This window comes from Dipodomys merriami, unplaced genomic scaffold (assembly GCF_024711535.1).
Source record: "Dipodomys merriami isolate MVZ:Mamm:240054 unplaced genomic scaffold, mDipMer1.0.p SCAF_11, whole genome shotgun sequence".
NCBI classification, from domain to species: domain Eukaryota; kingdom Metazoa; phylum Chordata; class Mammalia; order Rodentia; family Heteromyidae; genus Dipodomys; species Dipodomys merriami.
The window spans coordinates 45,007,650-45,035,146 of record NW_027202382.1 but is presented as its reverse complement, the minus strand read 5'-3'; the positions used below and the strand labels follow the sequence as shown (position 1 = coordinate 45,035,146).

Genomic DNA, 27,497 nt, shown 5'->3' with positions numbered 1-27,497 from the left:
CCACTTCAGCCACAGCACCACTTCTGGTTTTCCAGTGGTTTATTGGAGTAAGAGTCTCACGGAGGGCTGGGAAGGTGGCTCAGTGGTAGAGTGCTTGCCTTGCATGCATGAGGCCCGGGATTCGATTCCTCAGCACCACATAAGCAGAAAAAGCTGGAAGTGGCGCTGTGGTTCAAGTGGCAGAGCTGAAGAGCTGAGGGACAGCACCCAGGCCCAGAGTTCAGGCCCCACTATTGCCAAAAAAAACCAAAAAAACAAAAAACAAAGTCACAGATTTTCCTGCTCGGGCTGGCTTTGAACCGTGATCCTCAGATCTCAGCCTCCTGGGCAGCTAGGATTCCAGGGGTGAGCCACTGGTGCCTATCAAATCTGTGCTTTTGAGGGCAACCCTGGTCTGTGTCCCCGTCACCTGCAGGATGAAGCAACGGGTGGAGTGGGGCAGGAATGTGGCGGTGACACGGCGTGCATGGCCCAGCCTGGCCCTCCTTGGCCGCCATCCCCGTCTGGAGTGGCCCCTGTGGCCTCCAGCTCGGGGCACGGACTTCCCACCAGCTGTGGTCTGAGGGTGGTCTGGTCCCGGCAGCTGGGGCCCAGATGTTCTCAGGCGCTGGGGATCAAGGCCTCTCCATCCTCACAGAGCCCGCTCCAGCAAGGTCCGCCGGGGCTGGGACAGCAGCGGGCCCATAGCCTCTCCCCCCTCTCAGCGTCCTGAGTCCATGGTGGGCATTGTCTCGCTGCCTACCTGCCCCCCCCCACGACAGGCTGCTTTTCTGTCTTGAACTGCTCTCAGGGCCACCCCCCCTGCACAGCCCAAGCCGACTCCCCCGTGGCTGGCCAGGACTGTGTGCCTCAGCTTCTCACTGACCACAGGAGAGGAACCCTTGGAACCTGTGGCCCTGGCCCTCTCTCCAGCCTGGTCTCCCACCGGCTGGGGCTTTGCCTGGACCCCTTATAGTCTCCCCCACCCCGCTCTAGCCCTTCTGTAGAGCTGTTCCCTGGCTTTGGAATGCTGATCTTCTGGTGTGTGTGTGTGTGTGTGTGTGTGTGTGTGTGTGTGTGCATGCGTGCACGCATGTGTGTGCGTGCATCTGTTCTGGAGCTTACACTCAGGACTTGGGTGCTGACCCTTAGTTTTTTTGATCAAGGCTAGTGCTCTACCCCTTGAGCCACAGCTCTACTTCCAGCTTTTTGCTGGTTCATTGGAGATGGGAAGGTGGCTCAGTGGTAAAGCGCTTGCCTTGCATGCATGAGGTCCTGGGTTCGATTCCTCAGCACCACATAAGCAAAAAGAAAAAAGCCGGAAGTGGCGCTGTGGCTCAAGTGGTAGAGTGCTAGCCTTGAGCTGAAGAGCTGAGGGACAGCGCCCAGGCCCAGAGTTCAGGCCCCACAACCGGACCCAAAAAAAAAAAAAGTCTCACAGTTTAGCTAGGATTACAGGCATGAGTCACTGGTGCGGGCTCTTCCTGTCCTTTAGTACTGGGGTGGGGGTGGGGGGTACTGATGGGTTTATTGGGAGCAACTGGATTCCTGCAGGCTGCCCTACTGGACCTGGGGTAGGAACATGGTCTTTTCACCTTTCAAGAAGGAAACTGAGCCTCCTCCTTGCCTGTTTCTTTTCACTGCTCCGACCAGGCTCTAGGAGCCCAGAGACAGAAGGGACCCACCCCCCCTCCCCCACTTCTTGGCCATAGTAGACCATGGAGAGATCATCTATCATAGGGCACTTGGATTCCCTGCAGACGGTCTGAGACCCCAGGAGGGGGACAGGGTGGCTGCTGGTGGCTAGCTCTGGGGCTAAGAGATCCAGGAGGAGGAAGGACCCCTAGGCAGAGGGAAGAGAAGGCACAAAGGCCCCCTGTGTTGGGTGAGGCTCAGTGTGGGAGCAGACTGACGTGGGAACTCAGTGGCGGTGGGCTGGGAAGGCAGAAAGAAGCTGGGAGCTGAGGACCAGGTCTTGCCTCTCCAGCTCTGGCTGGGCCACCAGCTATTCCTTCCGCTCTGGGCTCCGCCCCCATCTGCCCCGCCCTCCGCCCGGACTCCACCCCACCCCTGGGTTCCACCCCGAGTACCTGCCGCCCACGGAGAAGTCAGACACTGCATAGTAGTAGGACTGGAGAACCTTGGGGTCCTTGAATATGTCATCCCCAAACGTGTTGAGCCGGTCTAGGGAGATGAGGAGCTCCGTGCTGGTGACCCAGTCCTAGGGGAACAGGACCCGGTGCCCTCAGCAGGTGCCCCAGGCTCTGCTGCCAGCCTGGTGTCCCTGGGGTGGGCTCCGGGTCCCAAGGAACCAGGCCTCTGGGTCATGCTGGCCTGGGAGGGGCTGCTGCCACTTTGGGAGTGTGGCTCCACGTCTTGGTGCCTCCCTTTCCCCAGCAGTGAGCTGGGACAGGGACAGTGTCAGTACCACGAGGGTGCAGGGTGGTGAGGGGGGTGGTGACGCCAGCGTCTGGCAAGGCCTGCCACCTGCTCCAGGAAGCAGGTGGAGAGCTGCGATCTCCAACCCCTGGGGCCCACGCCGTCATTGCTCCGAGTGCCGTGGCCCAGGTGTCTCAGCAGCAGGCAAGCATGGCCCAGGGAGGCCTTGGAGCCCCTTGTTCTGACTGCGGCCGCCTCCCACACCCCAGCGCTGCCTGGCACACACCAGGTACTTGGTAAATACTTGCTGAGGGCTGGCTGAGCCACTTCCTCGTGGAAGAGCGTGGTGAGGAAGTGAGGGCCCACGTGCAGGCTGACATTTCCATCCGCCTGCTGTTATAATCAGAGCCAGCTCCGGCTGAATATTAATCAGCATTTTAATTCAGCCCAGGAGCCCCTGGCTAAGCAATCAGGCCATCAGGACAGAAAATGAGCTCCTGGCCCAGTCTGTCTTCTCATCGCAGCATGACGCAGGCCTGGCCGGGCTTTGCGCGCAGCCCTGTGCGGCTGTCACTCCTGCACTCACCCAAGGCGGGCTCTGCAAAGGTCACGGCACCTTGGGAGAGCGGGTAAGTGCAGGTTCTCGCCGAGAAGCTGCGGGTGACACTGGCACATTCCATTTGGCTTTCTGCAGAGCTTCGGTCAGCCCAGAGTCCCCTGCATGCTGTGTGAGGGCTTTACCTCGCAGCAGCCCCCAGCCTGGAAGCCGCCAGGCCTCCAAGAGTCGTCCCGCTACCTCTGTGCAGCAGTGTCACCCAGAGAATGTGACCCACTTGATGTCTCGGCTGAAGGCTCTGACTGTGTGACTGAGGCCTGTCTGGACCCAAACCCAAGGCCACAAACCCAGGGTTTGGGGTTTGGGGGGCGGTTAGGGGGGGACCCATACTGCTGTCATGAGGACCAGAGCTGATCTCCAAAGTGGTATTGAGGGCTGGGGGGCGTGGCTGAGCAGTAGAGCATCTGCCTACCAAGCACAAGGTTCTGAGTTCAAATCTCAGTACTGCCAAAACCCCTTCTACTCTGTGCAGCTGTGCGGCTCTCTGAATAAGCCGCAGGTGCCTACTGCTGTGAGATATCAGGAAAACGAAGTCAGATGGTAAATTCAGCCCGCCAGTCCTCTTCCAGGTACTCTATAATTACGAGTCCTTCATTGCAGGACTTGATGGCTTTGGTCCTTGCCAGCTGGCCCTCCTAAAAGCCCAGAAGGCACATGGAGGCTGTCACACTGCAGAAAGTTCTAGAAACTTCTAGCTGGGGGAGGGGTCTAGGCCTCCTTCCTGCTCCCCCCATGTGAGAGAGGCCAGGGGAGCTGGGGAAAGGCACACCTCCTTGCCTGATCAGCCCTCGAAGCAGTCTCTCTCCCTCCTCCCTCTCTCCCTCTCTCTTTTTTTTGGCTGATACTGGAGCCTGAGCACTGTCCTTTAGCTTTTTCCTCATGGACAGCCCTCTACTACTTGAGCCATAGCTCCATTTTTAGCCTTTTGCTGATTAATGAGAGGTAAGTCTCCCAGATTTAGGCCAGTGCCGGTGGCTCACCCCTGCAACCCTAGCTAGTCAAGAGGCTGAGATGTGAGGATGGAGACTGGAAACCAGCCCTGTCAGGAAATCCTTCTGCCTCAGCTTCCCCAGTGAGTGCTGGGATTACAGCCATGCACCAACCACCACACCTGCTTCCATCTATCCACGACTAACTATTCGGAGAAGATTTAATCCTGGAAGGCCTGAGGCATGCAAACCGTGAGATCATCAGGGCTCGGGGGTCCTGCCAGGGTTGACTCTCTGGCTGTCCCCAGCCCGGCCACCCGGCCCTGGCCACCCCCAAGGCCGCCTCTCTGACCTGCAGCCCAGGGCTCTCCTCGAAGTTGTAGGCGCTGGGCCGGCCCTCCAGGGTGGAGAAGGCCACGTTGCCGCCGCTGAGCGGGGAGATGTCGCTGAACTCGGAGGTGCAGAAGGCCACGCGCTCGTCCTGGCCGGGCCGCAGGCGCTGGCCCTCGGGCCGGCCGTAGGTCCGCTGGCAGGAGGCGCTGTAGTACTGGTAGGGCTCCCAGGGGCCACCCGCGCGGCTGCGCTTGTAGATGGCGAAGCTCTCGGGGCGGCTGGTGTGGAACTTGAGCCTCACGTAGGTGATCTCGTAGGCCTTCCCTGCAACCAGGGGTGCGGGCCCATATTACGGAAGGAAGGGCGAGCGGCCATCCCGGACCCGGGGCAGCGCGATGGGAGGCTGCCAGGAGCTCAGGCGCGGCGCGGGCTGGTGAGGCCAGCTGGGGGCTGGCACAGCCTGGCGACACCGCGCGGAACCCGCACGGCACGGCACCGCACCGCACCGCAGCCTCTGCTTTCTGCCCAAGGAGCTCCAGTGGGCGTGGCCCACGGGGCGTGGCTTAATCCACCGGGGGCGTGGCTCGAGTGGCGGGGTGTGGCTTAAGCGTCGTGGGCGTGGCTTACTGCTCAGGGGCATGAATCTCTCGTAGTGCTAGGGCATAGCTCAAGTACCAGTGGACAAGATAGAGCAGCTTAGGAGCTAGGGGCGTGGCTCAAGTGTTAGGGGCGTGTCCTAAGAGCTAGGGGCGTGGCTCTAGTGTTAGAGGCGGGTCTTAAGAGCTAGGGTCTCAAGTGGTAGTGTGCCAGCCTAGAGTAAAGAGCCTTGGTACTGCCAAATATCTCTAGCAATGGAATGTGACCACATGTGGGAAAAGCTGTTCTACCTTTAGAAAGTTGTCTTTTACCACAGCCCAACCAAGCCCACCCTTCTACCTGTGCCTTTACCCGGACTCCTTTACAATGACCACGGACCCCTCACCATGCTCCCCCAGCCCTAACAAAAATCTCTGTACCCCTCATCTTCCCCAGCTTCTAACTTCTTTTTGGATACAGATCTCCCAACACAGGTCTAGACCAGCATCACAGCGTCCAGTGCAGCCTTCCACACATTAAACAGCAGCTCAGCCACCGCAGGGAAAGGGATCTTGCATAGCCCCCTACCCACAGTCCTTTGTGGCCACAGCCAGAGCCCCCTACCCACAGTCCTTTGTGGCCACAGTCAGGGCCCCCTACCCATAGTCCTTTGTGGCCAAAGCCCCTACCCACCTACAGTCCTTTGCGGCCACAGCCAGAAACTCCGCCTCCCCCCGCCCCCCACCTTATTTCTCAGGCTTCAGAAGAAAGCATTCTGGCAAGGCAAAAGCCAACCAGAGACCACACGGCCATTCATGGCCAACTGAATGCCAGGACAGAGTCACCAAGGACCACAAAAGTGACCTAGTGGTTGCCAGGGCCTAGGGGGTCAGGACGAAGCTTTAGGGGGATGGGGGTGGCTGATAGTGGGCACAGAGTCTCCCTAAGACCCTCCACAGGAGTCAGTGTTTAGAGGGGGCAGATTTCCATTTCTCAAGAGGCAAAGCCCTGTGGCTGGAGGGCAGCCAAGGTTGCACAACACGAATGTGCTCCATGGCACCGAATGCCAAGTTAAAAGGGGTCTAGGAGACTGTGGGTGCATTTGACCACAATAAAAGAGCAAGGGTAGACACATAAATCTATTGGCCCTTTGGGGAGGCTGCTTGGTGTCCTGGACGAGAAGTCACAAAAGCCTTCCCAGCCTGGGATAGAGGAGCCTTGCCTGGGGGGATTCACACGAGAACTACACAAGACGCTGTGTACCCAAGGAAAAATTAGGACCGTGTGGGAAAAGCTGAAGAAATGACAGGATATAAATTCTCACAATTCCTGAAGCCACCAAGACAGTTCACTATATGAGAAAAGCTGCAGTCAAACGTTGAGAGAAAAAAGAAAAGGACAGGATTCTATGTGTAGAATACGGATTGTATATTTCCAGATCCCTAAGAAGTCAGCTGAGCATAGTGGCTCATGCCTGTAATCCTGGCTACCTGGGAGACAGAGATCTGGAGGATTGCCAAAAGTTAACAAAATTCCATTTCATAAGCCAGCTGTGGTGGCTCATACCTGTAGTATCAGCTACACAGAGTGTCAGGTCCAGGCTCCCAAGGGCAAGGGGGAGGGAGTATGGACCCTACCTAAAAACAAACTAGAACAAAGTGGTAGAAAAGTAGTTGAGTGAGTGGCTAGCACAAGCAAGGCCCTGAGTTCAAGTTCAAAGCTAATGAAGCTCGATTTTATTTTTAGCATTTGAAAGTCACTAGTCATTAAAACTTGAGAGAAACAAAAGTTTGAAAGAGTATTTTTTGAGAAATAAAATGTCTGATTTAGTTTAAAAAAGGATAAGGGAGCTGGGTGCAGTGGCTCACGCCTGTAATCCTAGCTACTCAGGAGGCTGAGATCTGAGGATCGTGGTTCAAAGCCAGCCCAGGCAGGAGAGACCGTGAGACTCCTATCTCCAATAAACCACCAGAAAACCGGAAGTGGCGCTGTAGCTCAAGTGATAGAGCGCTCGCCTTGAGCTGAAGAGCTGAGGGACAGCTCCCAGGCCCAGAGTTCAAGCCCCACGACCGACAAAAAAACAAAACAAAACAAAAAGGATAAGGGAAATGCGAGCCCTCCACTGGGTAGTTTGTTTATCCGTCAGGGCCGGCAGCAGCTTCTCCTCCCTTTGCAGTTTTTCTGTATTTTCCCCAATTTTCTCTCAAGAAGCTTGTTCTAATTTAAATCTGGAGAAAACACAATTTTACAAAATAATTAAGAAAAAAAAAAAGGCATCCGCCTTGCCATGTTCTGTTTTAAGATGTTTTTGGAGTTCTGGAAGCATAGCTTTGGCACCCTGGCTCCTAGTGTTCTAAAAGGAAGCACGTGACACCCACGGTGCGGGATCGGGGCGCCCAGACGCGCCTCTCGGAAGCTGCCAGCACAGGCTGCAGGAAGTTGGCTGGGATGTACTGTGTGGTAAACACACAACAGCCAGACACCTCTGGGGCGGGAGCTGGCAGCCACTTAAAAGGTAGTTGGCAGCGAGCGGCACCGTTGGAAAAAGGCTGTCACCGGGTTTCATGCGAACAAAGCCCATCACGCGCTGGCAATCGTTACTGCTTCTCCTTCCTTGCCACGCCAGGGGGGTGAGAGAGACGCAGAGACATCACAGTGCCCCGGGGGCCATGGTTCGTTGGGATTAGAAGGGTCAAGAAGGCTGCACCCGGGGCTCAGATGATGCAGAAGTTTCCACCAGAGGATGAGAGAGAAACAGCCCACATCTATCTATCTATCTATCTATCTATCTATCTATCTATCTATCTAATCTATCTAATCTATCTATCTATCGGTCATCTTTTGTGCCAATCCTGAGGCTTGAACTCTGGCCCTCAGCCTTTTCACTCAAGGCTAGCACTGTACCACTTGAGCACAGCTCCACTTCCAACTTTTTGGTGGTTCATCAGAGGTTCAAGTCTCACGGACTTCCCTGCTGGCTTTGAACCATGATCCTTAGATCTCAGCTTCCTAAGTAGCTAGGATTACAGGCCTGAGCCACCAGTAAGCCACCTCAACTTCTAAATGGTGAGGATCAAATCCACAGCCATAGCCCTGACCCCCCCACAAACTCCAGGGGCCGATAAGCCGCGAGGATAAGGCCGACAGGTGTGTCGGGGCAGGAAGCCTGCTCCAAAGTGTCATCCATCACCCTCTTGATTGCTAAGTGCGGAATGCTGCTGCTTGGGCGTTCCCTTCCCCCGCTCCTGACATCCAGTATGCTGTTCCATCCTCTGCCTGGAACACTGTTCCCGCATTTACTTGGCTCCCAAGCCATCCCGATTCACCCCGTGGGGCTGAGTACCTACTGTGTGTCCAGCAGCTGCTGAGTGCTTTCTGTGCGCTGCCCACCAGAGACCCAGGCAGACCACAACGCGTTTCACAGATGGGGAATGTAAAGCTTGGGAAGGAGAAAAGATCCCCAGACTCCATGCAGAAACAGCTGAGACTCAGCCAGGTGCGGCCACACATGCCTGTAATTCCAGCTGCTTGGGAGATGGAGACAGGAGATCGGGGTTCCAGGCAAGCCTAGTAAAGTTAGGGAGGGCCCCATCTCAGCAGAACTCAAAGGGCTGGGGGGAGGGGGACATAGTTCAAGTGGTAGAGCACTGCCTAACATAGGGTAGGCCCTGGGTTCAACGAGAGAGAGAGAGAGAGAGAGAGAGAAGAGCTGAGTCCCCACTTGACCTCAAGCCCCCAAAGTTGCAGAACGGAGCCAGCTGCCTTGCCAGGGTCCCCAGATAGAAAGGACTTCTCTGGAGTCGGGGAGGAGCAGCCTGCTGCTCCCAGCATTCACCTCCCGGGGCATCCAGGCCCACGGGGGCTCAGCAGCGCCAAAGCCCTGTCACCTGGCCCCCCACCAGCTGGGTCCCGAAGCCTGTCAGGATCCACCCCGGCATGCTCGTAAAACCACTCCAGCCCACATCCGGCACTCACCAAGCCCAGGGAGCTCCAAACTGGAGGCTTATTTTGGGAAAATGGAAACAAAACAAAAGCCCTTTAATTGGAGCCATCTGGGGAAGAGAGCTGGGGTGGGGGAGGGGGGTATTGTGGGCCAGGCTGCCGCCCATTGGGCATTAGAACCAGCCCGTGGCAGATCACGCCGAGTCCTGGCCTTGTTTCCCCATCCCAGCTTTGGATGCAGGTGAAGAGCTGGGGGGGGTGTCCCCAAGAGTAGAGGCCAAAGGCCCCCCAAGCCTGGCAGTACCAGGCCTGGGCCCAGTGGGGCTCCTCCATCCCCACATCACATGGGATCCCCCAATGAGAATGAAGGTCAAGTCCACTGCCTAACCTGGAGAGAATAAACACATTTCCCTGGCAGATGGATACCTGGGGCTTTGTGGTAAGAATTCCAAGCTCTGTACCAATTAGGGAATTATACAGACCACAAGTTTGCAAAGGGAGGAAGTGGGCACTCAGGGCCATTACCCATAAATCATAAGTGAGTATCAATAATAAATAGATAAAAGGCCAAGGAGCTCATGGGGAAGGGCAAGTGGAAAGAAGGTTCCAGAGACTGAGCTAGCAACCTGGTAGATTCTGAAGTCATGGAGCTAAAGCAGGTGTTGACATGAATTCCTGCTTCTGCTGAGAGAAGAGGGAAGAAAGATGCTTGGAGGCTCACACAAGCAGGGGATAGTGGTTCAAGCCTAAGCAAGAAATTAGCAAGACACCATCTCAACCAATAAAAAGCTGGGTATAGTGGTTCACACCTATTATCCTAGCTACTAGGGGTTCATCCATAAGAAAATTGAGGTCCAGCCGGGCGCTGGTGGCTCACGCCTGTAATCCTAGCTACTCAGGAGGCTGAGATCTGAGGATCGCGGTTCAAAGCCAGCCCGGGCAGGAAAAGTCCATGAGACTCCTATCTCCAATAAACCACCAGAAAACCGGAAGTGGCGCTGTAGCTCAAGTGGTAGAGCGCTCGCCTTGAGCTGAAGAGCTGAGGGACAGCGCCCAAGCCCAGAGTTCAGGCCCCACGACTGCCCCCCCCCCCAGAAAAAAAAAAGAAAGAAAAGGAAAGAAAATTGAGGTCCAAGCCAGGTGCCTGTGGCTCATGCCTGGAATCCTACTCAGGAGGCTGAAATCTGAGGATTATGGTTCAAAGCCAGCATGTGCAGGAAAGTCCGTGAGACTGTTCAATAAACCACAAGAAAACTGGAAGTGGTGCTGTGGCTCAAGTAGTAGAGCACTCACCTTGAGCTGAAGAGCGCAAGGACAGCACCCAGGCCCAGAGTTCAAGCCCCACGACTGGCAAAAAAGTAAAATTAAATTAAAAAACTGATGTCCAGGCTGGCCTGGGTGAAAACATGAGACCTTATTTGAAAAATGACAAAGGGAAACAAAAACAAAAAAAGGGCAAGGAATGTGGCTGAAGTGGTAGAGTGCCCACCCAGCAAGCACAAGGCCCTGAGTTCAAATCTCAGGATTGCTAATATACATACACACACACACACACACACACACACACACACACACACACACACACACACACACACACACACACACACACACACACACACACACACACACACACACACACACACACACACACACACACACACACACACACACACGCAAATAGCCACAAAGTGCTTTGAACAGCACCAGGCTCCGGGCTGAACTGAAGCCGTGATTCCCTTTTCTCTGCTGCTCCAGCAACCTGTGCAGGGGGCCCTGGGCTGACTTTTGGGGGGCAGCTGTGTAAACAGTCCCACAAGCTGGGAGCTGGAGGATGGAGAAGCAAACCTCACGGCCTTGACGGAGGAGGTTGGGGGTGGGGGCGGCCGTGGGAGGGGAGGGCAGCCCTCCGCTCAGTCTCGGAGGCCGGGCGAGGGCTTCCTGGAGTGGCGGGCAGACAGCTGCGTGTCCTCCGCCTGGGCCTGGGGCTTGGTGGCACACTGGCACGCCGCAGGGGTGATCAGGTGGGGAGAGGGGGCGAGCCAGCAGCAGGGAAAACAGGGAAAGCAGGGAAAGCGGGGGCTTGTGCAGAGTGAGGGTCTAGAGCTGGGGCCTGCTCCGGGCAGGGGCTGCAGCTGGAACAGAGGCGAGGTGGATGGGGGTGACCCTGAGGCCCAGACGGGCAACACCATCGAATCCCGGCTCCTGCTGGGCCAGCCCTGGACGGCCCTCCGGAGTAGGGAGTCAAGGCCAGCTGGCTCCAGGGACCCCCGATGGGCCACTTCTGGGGGTGGATGGAGGCCGCCGGAGGCTGTTGCCTTGACCCTTGACCTGTCTGGGCCCCAGTGTTCCAGCTAGAGTCCCCAGGGAGAAAGAAGGAGGAGTTGACCCCCCTCCCCCCCCCAGCTCCAGCCCCAGCCAAGGCAAACACGGCTGCCCACCCACAGGAAAGCACAATGGAGCCAAAGCTCAGGAGACCCAGCTGGTCCCGGGTTCCTCCCAGGCCGGCAGTGTCCCCCCGACATCCGGCCCACCCAGACCTGGCTCCGCGCTGTGGCTGGTTACCATTGTCTTCTTGTTCCCTCCGCGGGGGCCACAGGACCCTGTGGGTCTCTGAGTGGCCTCCTGGCCTCTTTTCTCACCCTGATCTGCCTCAGGCCTCAGCGAGAGCCCCCGACAAGGCTGGCGAACCCCGACGTGTGCCAGCAGAGCCCAGGCCTCAGGCCGTCCAGGTCCGCAGGTGGCCTCGGGCCCTGGACGGCTCACGGCCCACCCCAGGTCGGAGTTAGGACGGGGGGAGGGAGGATCAGAACTCACTTGGGTGTTCTCAGGTCACAGAGGGAAGGAGGGGACTCTGTGCCCCAAGAGCCACCGTAAAAGCTGGGCGCCGGTGGCTCACGCCTGTCCTCCTAGCTACTCAGGAGGCTGAGATCTGAGAATCGCGGTTCAAAGCCAGCCCAGGGCAGGAAAGTCTGCGAGACGCTTATCTCCAATACACTACCAAAAAAAGCCAAAGTGGAGCCGTGGCTCAAGTGGCAGAGCCCTAGCCTTGAGCGAAAGATGATTAGAAATAGTGCCTAGGTCCTGAGTTCAAGCCCCGGGACCAGCACCCAAATAAATATATAAAAGAGCCTAAGAGACCAAAGCTCTTCCCAGGGAAGAGGCAGGAAAGCTCAGGCCAGCCTGACCCAGGGGCCCTGCACCCCCCAGACTGCTGATCTCATCCGCAGAGCCTCAGTTTCTCCACCTGTATAAGCACCGAAGCTGACTGGTTGGGCTGCTGTCCCAGCAAGCAAACAGCGTGGTTCTGCCCCTTGGATGATTGTAAGTGTCTACCCCACGGCCGCCCCTGCCTCACCCCCCTCCACCCCCCTCTCCCTCCCACCCCTGCCCTCCGACCCCAGCCCTGGTGGCTTTGCTAGGCCCTGTGGAGGGCTGGGAGCCGCCAGACCCTGCTGCGGCCTTTCATCCCAGACAGGAAGACTCAGCTGAAGCCCGGGATCTGGAACAGATGTCAGGAGCTCCAGGGGGCTGGGAAAGCGGCGACCTCCATCCCAGCCTGACCAGAGGCCTCTTCCTCTCCTGCCCTTCACCCCACTCCCTTCACAGGACCCTGGGCCCCTCCCAGGAGACTCCAAGGAGGGGGCCGGGAAAGCAGGGGTGATCTGAAGACTGAGCAGAGGCCCCCTAGGCCACAGGCTAGTGGTTAAGGAACCCCAAACCATGCAATCCACAGTAGCCTGCAGCCAGTCTAAGTCCTGTGGACCCTGGAACAAGCCAGACCTGACGCTGCAGTGACTCCCACGGCCCATCTTGTGTCACCAGGGCCCTGACACAAGCTGGCATTTTCCCCTTCCTTCCTTCCTTCCTTCCTTCCTTCCTTCCTTCCTCCTTCCTTCCTTCTTTCTCTGACCCTCCACTCTTTGGTTGTAGGGCTTAAACTCAAGGCCTAGGTACTGTCCCTGAGCTTCTGCGTGCAAGGTGAACGCTCTACCACTTCTGGGTTTTTTCTGTTGATTAACTGGAGATAAGCAGCTCACAGACTTTCCTGCTTGGGCTGGCTTTGAACCTTGATCCTCAGATCTCAGCGTCTTGAGGAGTTAGGATGACAGGTGTGAGCCACTGGGGCCTGGCAGGGCCAACTTTTTCAACTCCCTGCGGCCAGCCCAAGCTGCACTCAGCCAGGGACTCAGCACAAACACCGGCGTCCCGCCACACCTCAGCTCCTGGAGCAGCATTACTGTCTCCAGGGAAGGGACGATGCTACAGAGGCAGGCTCCACCTGTCATGCCCAGACAGTGGCTAGCCCTTGTTCATTCATTCATTAATCCATCCACCCATCCATTCCTTTGTCCTCTGTTCAGTGCAGTTACTTCTGGCCTCCCTCTCTAGTGCCTAGTGCCTGGGATGGGGGAAGGCGGGTGGGCTAGGGCACACAGGGCGGGCGCACGGCTGCCCCCTCGTCTGTGCCTGGGCCCAGATACCTCCTTGGCGTCTGATTCCACGGGCTCCTGTGCCACTTTTCACCCAACAGCCTCCCTCCCTCCCTGCCCATACCCCTCCCCCTGTGGCCTTGGGGTCCCGACAGCCCCACCTGGCTCCACTGGCATCCAGCCTGACCAGAGGCCTTCACCCCACCTTGCGGTTCTTGGAAAGTGAGTTTTTGGGGGACAGCTGAGGGGCCGGCCCAGCGCCCTCCGCACCGACCTCCTCCCTCACCCTTTCCACTCCTTCCTTATGCTTTGGCCTTGATGAGTTCTCTCATCCGCATCCAGACTGTCATTCAACAGCTGTGCGCCTAGGAGCAAAACACTTAACCTCTCAGAGCCCCACATTTTTCATCTGAAAAAAAAAAAGCAGACATGGCGGCTCCACCTTCTCGTATTCAAGCTCATTGGCGCTGGGTGTGTTCTGGAATTCAGATCGGTAGCAGGCCTTGTGTTATATATTGTGTTATCCCATTCATTCTTTCCAGGGTGGTAGGCTGTATTCAACTGACATTTCCCTAGCAAAATGTGTGAATATAGACAGGATAAACAAGCTCTATAAATAACCTCAGGTCAGACAGTTTAGCAGCCAAAACGAGTTATAAGAATACTGAAGAATTAGCTGAGAGCCAGTGACTCCTGCCTGAAATCCTGGGCTCCTCAGGAGGCTGAGATCTGAAGATCTCAGAGCCAGCCTGGGCCAGAAGAATCTGAGAGTCTCTTATCTCAACCAGCAAAAACATGGAGGTGGAGGTATGGCTCAAATGGTGGAGTGCCCGCCTTGAGCACAAAAAGAAGAGGAAGGAGAGGAGAAGGGGAAGAAGGTGGAGGAGGAGGAGGAGGAGGAAGAGGAAGAGGTAGAGTGCTTGCCTCGCATGCACGAAGCCCTGGGTTTGATTCCTCAGTACCACCTAAACAGAAAAAGACTGGAAGTGGCACTGTGGCTCAGGCGGTAGAGTGCTAGCCTTGAGTAAAAGAAGCTCAGGGACAGCGCTCAGACCCTAAGTTCAAGCCCCAGGACTGGCAGGGAGGAAGGGGAGGAGGGCTGGGAAGGTGGCTTAGTGGTAGAGTGCTTGCCTAGCATGCAGGAAGCCCTGGGTTGGATTCCTCAGTACCACATACACAGAAAAAGCCAGAAGTGGTGCTGTGGCTCAAGTGGTAGAGTGCTAGCCTTGAGCATAGAATAGAAAGGCTCAGGGACAGTGCCCAGGCCCTGAGTTCAAGCCCCAGGACTGGCAGGGAGGAGGGGGGAGAGGAGGAGGAGGAGGAGGAGGAGGAGGAGGAGGAGGAGGAGGAGGAGGAGGAGGAGGAGGAGGAGGAGGAGGAGATGATGCCGCCAAGCAAGACTACAAGGCGTGAGTTCAAGCCCCGGCCTCCCTCCCTCCCCCACCCCCAAGACTTGTCAAGACGTTGGGAGGTTTTATGTTGAAGAGAAGGGACAGCAGGGCGGCGCGGGGCGGAGGCCGTGGGAGGCTCTGGCCGTGAGGCCGGGCGGAGGCGGTCACGGCAGGCTGGCCGCCACCCCTGCTGCCCGGGGCGGCCGACCCGTGGGGCCTGGCGCCGGCCGGCCTCGCCCCCCCCCCCGGCCTCCCCCGGCCCGCGCTGGCGCGACCGCCGTGGTCCGGGCCGCAGCCCCGAGCTTACCCAGGCGCAGGGTGAGGTTGACGGAGTGGGGGTACTGCACCCCGCGGGCCATGGTGGGGCTCTGCCACCAGGTGCTGTCGTCGGGGCTGTGGAAGTCGGTGAGCAGCGAGGCGTTGTGGTGGCGGCGCGGGTCGGCGGCGTCGCAGCGCTGGCACGGCGGCCCCGCGCCGCCCGCGCGCACCTGCGGGCAGAAGTCCTCGGGCGGCCGGCCGCACGTGCGCGAGGCCTGCGCGCGCCGCCCGAACGCCGCGTTCTCGAACTCGGGCACGCAGCGCCGCGCCCGCCCCGCGCCGTCGTAGCACGCGCCGGGGCCCGCGCCCGCGCCCGGGGCCGCCCGCGCCAGCAGCCCCAGCAGCAGCGCCAACGCCGCCGCGGGGGTGGCCATGGCCACGCTGCCCGGCCCCGCCGCCCGGCGCTCCGCCGGCCCCTGCCCCAGCGCCCTGCGCTCCGCCGCCCTGCGCTCCGCCGGCCCCTGCCCCGCCGCCCTGCGCTCCGCCGGCCCCTGCCCCAGCGCCCTGCGCTCCGCCGCCCGGCGCTCCGCCCGACCCTGCCCCGCCGCCCGGCGCTCCGCCCGACCCTGCCCCGCCGCCCGGCGCTCCGCCGCCCGGCGCTCCGCCGGCCCCTGCCCCAGCGCCCTGCGCTCCGTCCGGCCCCGCCGCCCTGCGCTCCGCCGGCCCCTGCCCCGGCCCCGCCGCCCTGCGCTCCGCCCGACCCTGCCCCGCCGCCCTGCGCTCCGCCCGGCCCCGCCCCGTGCGCGGGGACCGACTGCCCGAGCCCGCGGGGCGGGCGGGGAGCGCCGGGCCGGAGGAGGGACCCGCGCCGCGGCCAGCACCCCGCGCCAGGACAGCGCCGGCCCCTCGCCCCCAGCCGGCAGACGAGCCCGGGACTGACCGCCCTCCTCCTCCTCCCCCTCCTCCTCCTCCCCCCGCCCCCCAGACCGTGGAAAGTGGGGGCAGAAAACGCCCTCCGGGGCCGGGCCCCCAGTTCGCGGGCTGGTCAGGAGGCTGAGATCTGGGGATCATGGTTCAAAGCCAGCCCAGGCAAGAAAGTTGGTGAGACTCTTATCTCCAATAAACTACTCAGAAAACAGGAAGTGGTGCTGTGGCTCAAGTGGTGGAACACTAGCCTTGAGCTGAAGAGCTGATGGACAGCGCCCACGCCCAGAGTTCAAGTCCCACAACCGAAAGAAAGGAAGGAAGAATGCATCCTTACCCAAAGTGCCTCCTAGCCAAGGTCTCTGGTAACCCCCAAGCGGTCTGGCTGCTGGCATCTTTTTGCTCCCCAAACCAAGAGATCATGTATGTGCTTGAACTCAGGGCCTGGGCTCTGTTCCTGAGCTTTTTTGTTCAAGGCTGGCCTACCACCTGATCTACAGCTCCAGCTTTCCAGCTTTTCAGTGATTCATTGGAGATAAGAGTCTCACGGACTTTCCTGTCTGGGCTGGCTTTGAACCTTGAGCCTCAGATTCCCAGCCTCCTGATTGCTAGAATGACAGGCGTGAGCCATCAGTGCTTGGTAGCAGGCACCTAGGTTAAAACCTAGGATTTGGACAAGCAGACATCTGACAGTGCACAGATGACACCTGGGAAGTAGTGTCCTGGTGACTCAAAACCTGTAATCACGGCTCTTCAGGTGACTGAAATTCAGAGGATAAGGGTTGGAGGTCAGAAAAGCCCAAGAGACCCTATCTCCAAAATAACCAGCAAAAAGCAGGGCTGACGGTATGGCTCAGGTGGCAGAGTACCAACCTGACAAGTAGGAAGCCTGTGTTCAAATCCCAAGTTCCATGAAAAACAAAAACCCATCACTTTGGGGAGGCCTTCCTGCTCTTCCCCCCAACCCTGAAGGGCCACTATGGTGCTTCCATCTGACTTTGGTGCCCCTGATGATATCTGTCCCAACGTGCAACATCTGTGTGTCTGGGAAAGATTTATCAGAGTGGGGGGCTATGTAAGGCTGGAAGCATCATTTGGCACATGACCAGATAGATGTGCACGCTTCTCACTGGCTGCCCATGCCAACTGCATGTGGTGATAATTCTGTGTGGTCCAGGAATGAGGTCATAAATAGCCAAATAACTCTTAGAGGGGGAAAGGGTAGCTGGGCACCAGTGGCTCACACCTGTAATCCTAGTTGCTCAGGAGGCTGAGATCTGAGGATCACGGTTCAAAGCCAGCCTGGGGAAAGAAAGTTCACAAGACTCTTTATCTCCAATTAACCACCAGAAAAAGGGAAGTGGTGTTGTGGCTCAAGAGGTAGAGCACCCTTGAGCCTTGAGCTGAAGAGCTGAGGGACAGCACCCAGGCCCAGAGTTCAAGTCCCACAACAGAAAGAAAGGAAGGAAGGAGAAAAAAGAGAAGAAAAAAAAAAGTTTCCCCTGTATTGAGAACCTCGCGGCAGGGGTGAGCAGCGTGAGTGTGAGCAGGGCTCACGGGAAAGCCCAGGGCACAGGGCCATGTGGATGGAGCAGGAGAAGGGTGAGCTTTGTTCTGCTCATTCTCACTGGGACAAGGCAAAGCACACCCTTCACCCCATCCCATATACCTTTAATAATTTCCAATCAAGAACTCAGCTTGAGGAAATTAATTGGTCATCTTGATTCTACAAGGCTTTTTTTTTTCTTCCCATGGATTTGCCTGAGTGAGCCGGAGAGGAACTCACGCGGTGTGGCACAAGAGTCCTCCGTCACAAACCAGCCCGGGCTCACAGCCTCGGTTCCCCCTCCCTGATGCGTTGCCCTGTGGTGGAGGGCTGCTCCCGACAGCCCCTCCTCCCAGCTGCCTCTGCTGCCAGGCTCCAAGCTGCAAAACAGGCCTGCCGGTTGGATGGCCTTCCCTGAGATTTAGAAGGTGGGGGGCTGGCGGGAGGAGGGCACCGCTGCCCCTTTGGCACGTGGGAGGCGACAGAGAAGGAAAGGGGTGCCCCCGTGTGCTTCTTTCTCTGTGTGGGAGGTGACAGGAGCAGCGGCGTCCTGGATCACTGGCAGGCAGGAGAGTTCAAGGCCAATAGTGCCTGAGCACATTATAATGCCCTGTATTCACTACCTTCTGATGGAAATCCCTGAGCATCAAGCGCCTGACCTAGGGCGGGCAGATGTTCACCGAGACTCTGGCAAGGTCCTGCTGTCTGCTTACAAGCCCGTAGCCCAGATGGAGGGAGAAGGTGCTAGCAAAGAGCCTGGTGACAGCCCCAGCTTGGTCCTACCTGTTCCTAAGACTGGACCCTGGTCATAGGCTTTCCGTGTGCACTGTACTGTAAATCCTGCTTGCTTGGTGGGTGTAAGGCACTGAGATCTCCCAGTCCAATTCCCAGGGTGCATGGTGGAGCCATCTGACAGCGGGTAACACACAGAGTGAGAGGCTGGCCCTGGAGAGTCAGAGGGGGCTTCTCAGAAGAGGCGGCCTTTACGCTGAGTTGTCAGCGGTGTCCAGAGAAATGGGGATCTTGGCAGGAGTCAGAGAGCTTGCCCAGGCCTGGGGCCCAGGGCGTGAGTGAGTAGGCGAGTGTGTTGTATCCTGGTAGGGCTGGTGGGGAGCGGGCCTGCAGGCCTGGCTGGAGCAGGGTGCAGTCAAACAGCATGGGGTGTGGCCTCCTAGCAGTGAGCTGGGCTTGGTCCTGCAGAGGAGCTACAGAGGCTGCAGGATGGAGACTGGTGTGTGTGGGGGGGGTGGGGGGGGAAGGAAGGACAGGTTAGTCTCACTCCAGTACCCTAAATGAGCAGGGTCCCGCAGCTGGTGAAGGCAATCCAAGAGGGGCTGCGCTTGGGGACCTTGGCTCTTCTGGGGTACTGGCTGGGTGCTGCCACCCTTGCCTGGAAGTCCTGGAGGAGCCATTCCACCCGGGCTGACCATTTGGTGGAGGTCTGTGGTCTTCCTACACCATGGTACGTGTGCGCACGTGTGATGTGGTACTGGGGCTTGAACTCAGGGCCTGGGCAATATCCCTTAGCTCTTTCACTCAAGGCTGATACTCTACCACTTGAGCCACACCTCCACTTCCTGGTTTTTGGAGCTTATTTGGAGATAAGATAAACATCTCTCAGATTTGTCTGCCTGGGTTGGCTTTGAACAGCAATCCTCAGATCTCAGCCTCCTGAGTGGCTAGAATTACAAGCATGAGCCACCAGTGCCCAGCTTTCCCCAGGCCTCTTGGCTGCCTGTGCCTCTCCCCCCCACCCCCCAGTGGGGGCTCCAAGTACAGCTGCTCCCGTCCCTTAGGGGACTCACTGCAGGGCCTGGCCTCTCACGCCCCCTGGTGGACAAGGACGTGTCCCAGAGCGGCACTGACAGGAAAGATGGGCCTGGGGCCCGGAGGTACAACAAAGCCCTTGGCATCCAGGTGCCGCCCCTTCCAGCTTGGACCACCAGCCTGGAGAGCGGACCACGGAGTTCAGGCACACCTGACCCCTGCCAGCCCTTTCCCCAGACGGGGTCCCAGCAGGGGCTGCGCATGGCTGGTTGATGGGAGCCCCAAGGGGGAGGGACACCCAAGACCCCACGGGCTGGGGTGGGGGTGGGGGCGCAGAGCCAGGATGAGAGCCAGGTTTTCCACTCCTTCTCGATTCCTCCACTCAAGCCCACTTGTCCTGGAGAGCCCAGCCTGCCCTCCCAGGCCGGGCCAGGGAGGCCTCGGCCAGGGGAGGCCTCTGTGGGGCAGATGGTACAGCTGGGACCCAACTCTTCCCCAGGGAGCTTGGGGCGGGTGTGTGGAAGGGCTGGGCGACTTCCATCCGTCCGTCCTTTGTGAGGACTTGGCAGAGAAACACCTCCCACACTTCCAGGAGGATTGGCTGTCAAAGTCTCTGGGCCCAGGGTGCCCTGTATCAATGGGGAAACTGAGGCCTTGGGAGGGGGAGTGGTTTGTACAACCATTATATGACCGTGTGGTCGACAGCCCCGTGGTGGACAGCGCCAGCGTCTGCTGGGCGCCTCGGGCTCATACCTGTCATCCTAGCTGCTCAGGAGGCTGAGAGCTGAGGATCATGGTTTAATTCCAGCTCAGGCAGGAAAGCACCAAAAAAGCCAAACAGAAGTAGAGTTCTGGCTCAAGTGGTAGAGCATCTGCCTTGAGCCAAAAAGCTCAGAGATAACACCCAGGCCCCACACTCTGAGTTCAAGCCCCAGAACTGGCATTAAAAAAAAGAGAGAGAGAGAGAGATGGTGGGCTGGGAATGCAGCTTTGTGGTAGAGTGCTTACCTAGCATGCGTGAAGCCCTGGGTTTGATTCCTCAGCACCACATGCGCAGAAAAGCTGGAAGTGGTGCTGTGGCTAGCCTTGAGCAAAAGAAGCTCAAGAACAGTGCCTAGGCCCTGAGTTCAAGTCCCAGGACCAACAACAACAACAACAAAAATGCTGTGTGTGGAGGCCGGGGGGCCCGCATGGAGCAGCTGGTAGGTGGGGCACGGGTCTTGTTTTGCATGGAGCCTCTGCCTGGGCAGTGCTCTGGCCTCTTGGGCTCTCCTCTCAGAAGCCCACCTATGAAGGGTTAAAACCTTCCCTGCAAGGAGGACAGAGAAAATCCCTGTTGTTCTGATTTGCTTAATGAACGTTAATTAAGGAGACAGAAGATAGCTAATTCCTGCAGGACAGAGATGAAAGGCCTGTTAATTAAATCTGGGGAGATGGGCCAGGGCCTGCTGATCCCTCCTGACAGCTCCTCTGGGGCAGGGGTGGGGGGTGGAGCCTAGAGGTGGGGGTGGCGCAGCAGAGGGGGAAAGCAGCCCCGCCCCAGCCCAGGGCAGGGCCCTGAGTCACTGTGGCTTTTCGGAGGAGGGGGAAGGTGGGGGGGAGGGGAAGGCTGTGACTCAGTTTCCCTATATGGGGCTCAGTCTGCCCTTCTGACAAGTGGGAGGATGCCACCGGCCCCGCAGGACAGGAAGTCGGCTGGGCTCTGTCCCGGATGTGGGGGCCGGGAACGACAAAGCAGGCCTCAGACCCTGGGGTGTCTGGGCCCAGGAAGGACCAGGAAGGAAAGGAGGGACTAGGCATGGACAGATCACTCAGAGAGCCACCAGGGGGCAGGTGTGGGCTCCAGCCCTGCTAGAGGAGACAGGAGACACGGGAGGCAGGCGAGGCGCCAGGGACGCACTGATAGAAGGTGACTGCTGATGGAAGCTTCTCCGAGCTTCTCCTTCCCGGGAGGTAACACGTTCAGACAGGCCGAGGGACAGGGCTGGCCTGGGGCGGTCACCGCTCCGTCCAGCACATGTGTGAGCCCCTCTGCTGCCCCAACCCCAGCTAGGACTGGACCTCAGGAGTCTGCTCTGCAGTACTTGGAGTCAAGCAGGGGTGGGGTCCAGGAAGGCCCTCACGGGGGTGAAGAGGCCAGGGCCACACCGGTGAGGGGGGCACTTCATCCCTCCCTCCACCCGTCCATCTCGGAGACAGGGGGCAGGGGGATGAAAGGTGGGCAAGTTACCCTGCACCGGGCACGGTGAGGCAGGGGAATCAGAGACAGCACAGAGGGTGACAGTAAAAAGGAAGTGCCTGGCCCAGGCTGGAGAGATCCGGGAGGGCTTCCTGGAAGCGGAGGAGTCGCCGTAGAGCCCTGGAGGATGAGAAGACGGGAAGAGCATGGCAGGCAGAGAGAACAGCCTGTGGAAGGCTCAGAGGGAGGCGAGCGAGGAACAGAGGGGCGGTGCGGTGGGCAGCAAGGGGAGCTCGCAGCAAGGCTGGGGGGTGCTGGGATGGGGGAAGGTGGCAGGGGACCCCACCTGGTGATAGGGGTACAGGTATGGAGAAGGCAGATGGACAGTCTGCTGACCAGCAATCACCTGGGAGATGGAGGCTGCAGGCCTCAGCCCTCTGTACTGTGTCCTTAGGCAAGTTCCTCTCCCTCTCTGGGCCACAGTTTCCCACCTGTACAAGGAACGGGGCGGGGGAGGGGGGGGGTCAGAGGAAAGCCCCTGAGGCAATCCTCTCTCCAGCAAGCAGGATCCCCGCCTGGCCCCTGCTCGTTCCCACGGCCATTACCTCTGACACCCAATGTCATAGTTCCTGTGAGGTCCCTCAGTCGCCCAGAAGATTCTAGGGCCCTGGTCCACATAGACCACACTTTGCATGGCCAGGACACCTGGGATCACACAAGCACTGGACTTCTGACCCCCCCCCCCCTCAGTGGGGAGAGAGTTCCCTTCTGCCCCCACCCCCCCCCCAAGAGCAAGAAGCAGCCAGGCACCGGGCTCCTGGCCTCTGGGGGAAGTGCAGGCCAGGGCAGGAGCGGAGGGGCGGGCTCACGACAGGAAGTGATGTACGAGCATGGAGTGTGCCTCTCCCTTCACGTGGCTTTCTTTGGAGAAGGTGAACTTTACAAATGTCAAGGAAAGGCGGACTCTCACCTGGGACCTGGGGCCCCGTCGGCCTTCCCAGCGTCACTCATGGGCTCGGCCACGGGAAATGGATGCCCGCCTTCCGGCGCTGCCAGAGAGCCACAACGAGGAGCTCAGAAAAGGAAACCCCAGGGCGGGGGGTCTGGGCCTGGGCCTGGGGAGCCAGGGGGCGGGCATGGCGGGGCCAGCGGGGGAGGGGGGGGCGTGGCAGGGCCAGCCGGGGAGCCAGGGGGCGGGGGAGCTGGGGGGGGCGTGGCGGGGCCGGGGGGGGGGGGCAGTGGGGTTGGAGGACCTGGGGGCCCCTCGGCCTCACCCCCATGAATGGTCCACTGGGACCCCCTACACAAAGTCATCAGATCTGTCTTTAAACACGACATAGGGCAGGGATGCTGACAGCTCACACCTGTAAGCCTAGCTACTCAGAAGGCTGAGATCTAAGACAATGGTTCAAAGCCAGACAGGAAAGTCTGTGAGACTTATCTCCAATTAACTACAAGAAGTCAGAAGTGGAGCTGAGGCTCAATTGGTAGCACTCCCGCCTTAATGAAAGCAGCTTAGGATCTGAGCTCAAGACATGCATGCACACACACACACACACACACACACACACACACACATACACACACACACACACACACACACACACACACAACATCTCATTAGGGAGGTACTGGTGCTTGAACTCAGGGCCGGGAGCTCTCGCTTGGCTTTTTCGCTCAAGGCTGGTACTCTACCACTTGAGTAATGCGTCTACTTCCCACTTTTTTTTTTTTGCTGGTTAACTGGAGATAGGAATCTCAAAGACTTTCCTACCCAGGCTGGCTTCAAACCACAATCCTCAGATCTCAGCTAGGATGACAGGCGTGAGCCGCCAGCACCTGGCTTTGCGGTTCATTCTGAAGGTGTGGTTGTGCTCCCAAGCAGAGCCGATGGCTGGGGGGCGTGGTCTCGGAGCAGGAAGGGGATAGCCAGGCAGGTGGCAGAGGCCATGCCCCCCCCTTCCTGGGCCTTGGGCAGAGGGAGTGAGGGACAGAGCCGGCACATCATGGCAGGCAGAGGACAGGCAGGGCGGCCTGCCAACAGAGGCCCCTAAATAACAGGGAGTGACCAGTCCGCCTGCTGCCCATCCCGGTGGGGGGACAGGCTCCGGCTTCATCACGAGTGATCGATGGGTCTAATAGGGTGTTAGAGACGCCCGGCTGGCATCTCCGGCCTGGCCTGCCGGCTGCCATTTGCCCATATATTTATTTATTTATGCATTCTCCTCTGTGGCAAAGGCCCAAAAACAATAAAAGAAATTGAATTGCATATCAGATGGGACATCAGAGGGAGATACGGCCATAAATCGCACTGTATTTATTCCATAAATATCAGTACCTCCCGAGTTGCCAGTGCCCGTGATGAAGTTATAATCAGAAGCCAGTCCCTCGACGCTGCTCACCAGCCCCGCCCCCCGACACGCAGGCCGCCCCCCCCTAATAAATAACCACCCCCCCAGACCACCTGTTCCCACGGAGGCAGGCATCTGCGTGCCTGGGCTGGTCCACTCGGTAAGACCAGGGACCAGAGAAGAGGCCAGAGGCGGCTGGTGTGACAGGACATCCAGGAAAGGCCTCTGCTCACTGACCACACTGTAATCTGGCTGGAGCCGCCATCTCTGTCAGCTGCTCTGTGTTTGGGGTAGGAGTGGTGCCAGTCACCACTCACCGTGACAGCTCTCTGACCCTGTGACAAAGCCCCTCAGAGAACTCAGTTATAAAGAAAAGAGGCTGGGCGCCGGTGACTCACGCCTATAATCCTAGCTCCTCGGGAGGCTGAGATCTGAGGATCGCAGTGGATCGTAGTGGAAGCCAGCCTGGACAGGAAAGTCCAGGAGACTCTTTATCTGCGATAACTTACTCAGAAAAAGTCAGAAGTGGTGCTGTGGCTCAAGTGGTAGAGCACTAGCCTTTAGCAAAAAGAAGCTCAGGGCCAGCACCCAAGCCCTGAGTTCAAGCCTCAGGACTGGCACAAAAAGAAGAAGAAGGAAAAGGAAATCTGAAGGTCTCAGTTCCAAGTCAAGCCCAGGCAGGAAGATCATTGAGACTTTTTATCTCCAATTAACACCAAAAGACCAGAAGTGGAGCTGTGGTTCAAGTGAAAGAGCACTAATCTTGAGCAAAAGAGGCTCAGGAACAATGCCCAGGCCCTCAGTTAAGCCCCAGGACTGGGAAGAAGAAGCAGCAGAAGCAGAGGGAGAAGAAGGAGGAGGAGGAGTAGGAGGAGGAGAAGGAGGAGGAAGAGGAGGAGGAGAGAGGAAGGAGGGGGGGGGAGACTAGGGATTGCAGTTTAAGGTGATCCAGACATGGAAGAGACTAAGTCTCAGATGGCACATGTCTGTCATCCTAGGGACACAGGAAGCACAAATAGGAGGATTGCAGTCTAGGCTAGCTTGGGTATTAAGCAAGACCTCACCTTGTAATAACCCATGTGGTAGGTGCTCGTGGCTTATGCCTATAATCCTAGCTACTGAGGAGGCCAAGCAAGAGCTAGGCCCTGAGTTCAAGCCCCTAGTACTGGCGGGAAAAAAAAGAAAAAGGGTTAGAGGCATGGCTCAAGTGGTAGAGCACCTGTCTAGTCAGTGTGAGATCCTGAGCTCCCGCCCCAGTACTGCCACAAACCAGCAGGCTCGTGTGTCTCCGGCCTACGGCCAAACTATTGTAGGTCGTGGGAGGGCTGTGGGCCTCCACCCGCGACTGCGGTTTTGTTCTTCTTCACCGTGGCTGTGACATGTTGCATCGAGGACTCTCGCACCTGCTCCTTCCCCCTCCATCTCTCTCCCTGTTACCTGGGGTCCCCTCCTCGGGTCAGTGCCTGGGTTGTGAGACATCAGCTTGGTAGGTCGGGCAAGCTGGCATGCGGGGAAGAGCCACTCCATCATTCAGTGGCATGAGAGGGGCCACTTTTAGAGTACACACGGGTGGCATTTAGCTAATGTGGAGCCACCACTCCCAGGTCTCCAAGTGACAGTGGCTTTGTCAACTCTGATGCCCCTTCATAGTCTCCCTTCCCTCTCTCTCAACCAAACATCTCTCTGTTTTGGTTCTCTGTGTGTGTGTGTGTGTGTGTGTGTGTGTGTGTGTGTGTGTGTGTGTGTGTGTGTGTGTGTGTGTGTGTGTGTGTTGGTCTGGGTCTTGAACTCAGGGCCTTGGGCTTTCCATTGGCTCAAGGCTGGTGCTCTACCCCTTGAGCCACATCTCCCCTTCCAGTTTTTGGCCGGTTAATTGGAGATAAGAGTCTCTTGCAACTGTGACTCTCAGATCTCAGGCTCCTAAGTAGCTGGGGGGGACAAGGGTAAGCCACTGGCACCTGGTGACTAGCATCTGCCAACTTCTCTCCACCTCTCCCCACCCCTGGGTGTCAGGACAGGCCACAGGGGCCAGCTTGGCTGACCAACGCTTCCACCCCAGGGGTGCCCATGGGCCCCAACCTCCATCGTCGCTGTCCAGAAATGACGGAGCGGGGCTGTGGCTGGCTGAGCCCTCTCCCTGCTGGACCCCTGAGCGGGGGCCTCTCCCCTTCCACCCACAAGAGTCTTTGCTTTTCTTGGGCAGCATGCTGGGGGCAGGGGCGGGGGAGGACGACCCAATTTATTTGGCAACAAATAAAGAGCTGCTGTGATTAAGATGGGGATGGGGGGTGAGGGGGGGGAAAGTTTAGAGGAGGAAAAATACCTTGGGTAATGCCATCTCCCGCGTCTTTATATTCTGAAACGGATCGTTGTGGACGCGGGCAGAAGGCCTGATTTAATATCTTCATGGGAAACGCTACACCTGATCCAATTACCACGGGAATTTTGATACAGTCAGCAGTCAAGATGAAAGATTCAGAGGCGCGGGCGGCGGGGGGGAAAGGCAGAGACTGAATTACCCTCATTCCTGCGGGACCAGTTAGAAGGCGTGGGTCGCTGCCAGGGCACCCCGGGCCAGGCCAGGCCTGGGGAGGGACGGAGGCTGGTTTATGCAGCCCGCACTGAGGGGACCCTGCAGCCACACGGTCCCCATGCTGCAGGTCAGGCCAGGGGGGTCCTTAGACCTCAGTGCTAGTGTGGTGGGCTGGAGGTGTCGGCCTGACGAGGGGAGGGCCTCTTCCCACCACGCTCTCTCTCTCTCTCTCTCTCTTCTCTCTCTCTCTCTCTCTCTCTCTCTCTCTCTCTCTCTCTCTCTCTCTCTCTGCTGTCTGTCTGTCCCTCTCTCTCTGTCTCTCTCTCTCTCTGCCCATCTTGGGGTTTGAACTCAGGGCCTGGGTGCTGTCTTTGAGCTCTTTTTGCTCCAGGCTCTAGTGCTCTAATTGAGCCATGAGACAACTTCTGGCTTTTTGTTGATTAACTGGAAATAAGAATCTTTTTTCTTTCTTTCTTTCTTTCTTTCAGTCCTGGGGCTTGAACTCTGGGCCTGAGCGCTGTCCCTGCGCTCTTCAGCTCAAGGCGAGCGCTCTACCGCTTGAGTCACAGCGCTGTCACTTCCAGTTTTCTGGTGGTTAATTAGAGATAAGAGTCTCAGGACTTTCCTGCCCAGGCTGGCTTTGAACCTCGATCCTCAGATCTCAGTCTGCTGAGTAGCTAGGGCAATAAGCGTGAGCCACTAGTGCCTGGTGAGATAAGAATCTTACAAACGGGTTGGGAAGGTGGCTCAGTGGTAGAGCGCTTGCCTTGCATGCATGAGGCCCTGGGTTCAATTCCTCAGCACCACATAAGCAAAAAGAAAAAAGCCGGAAGTAGCGCTGTGGCTCAAGTGGTAGAGTGCTAGCCTTGAGCTGAAGAGCTGAGGGATAGCGCCCAGGCCCAGAGTTCAGGCCCCACAACTGGACCAAAAAAAAAAAAAAAGAATCTTACAAACTTTCCTGCCTGGTCTGATTTTGAACTGGGATCCTCAGATCTCAGCCTCCTGAGTAGTTGGGATTACAGGTGTGAGCCACCAGCGCCCAGCTCCCACACAGCCTCTTCATCAATGCTCCAGGCCCTACCTTGCTCCATCTTTGTGCCTGGCCTGGCCCAAGGTCCAACTCCATCGCCTGGATAATTTTTATAGGTGTGCCAGTACCGGGATTTGAAATCAGAGCCTCACACTCTTGCGTGGCTTTTTCACTCCAGGCTGGTGCTCTACTGCTTCAGCCACACTTCCACTTGTGGCTTTTCACTGGCTAGTTGGAGATCGGTCTTACAGATGTTCCTGCGTGGGATGACTTTGAACCTGGATCCTCAGATCTCCATCTCTCAAGTTTCGAGGATGACAGGCGAGAGCCACCA

The 27,497-nt window shown here is 57.9% G+C and overlaps 1 protein-coding gene across 1 annotated transcript in view; it reads right to left on the bottom strand.

The window, feature by feature from the left end:
* The window catches only part of Lamc3 (laminin subunit gamma 3), a 53,667-nt gene extending 38,400 nt beyond the window's left edge, over positions 1-15,267 (bottom strand). Inside the window, exons 1-3 of the mRNA XM_070005151.1 lie at positions 14,883-15,267; positions 4,256-4,560; positions 2,070-2,200 (exon numbers count right to left, since the gene is read on the bottom strand). Coding sequence (XP_069861252.1) covers positions 2,070-2,200; positions 4,256-4,560; positions 14,883-15,267 — 821 coding nt within the window. The remainder of the gene's footprint in view (positions 1-2,069; positions 2,201-4,255; positions 4,561-14,882) is intronic.
* Between the last annotated feature and the right edge of the window lie 12,230 nt (positions 15,268-27,497).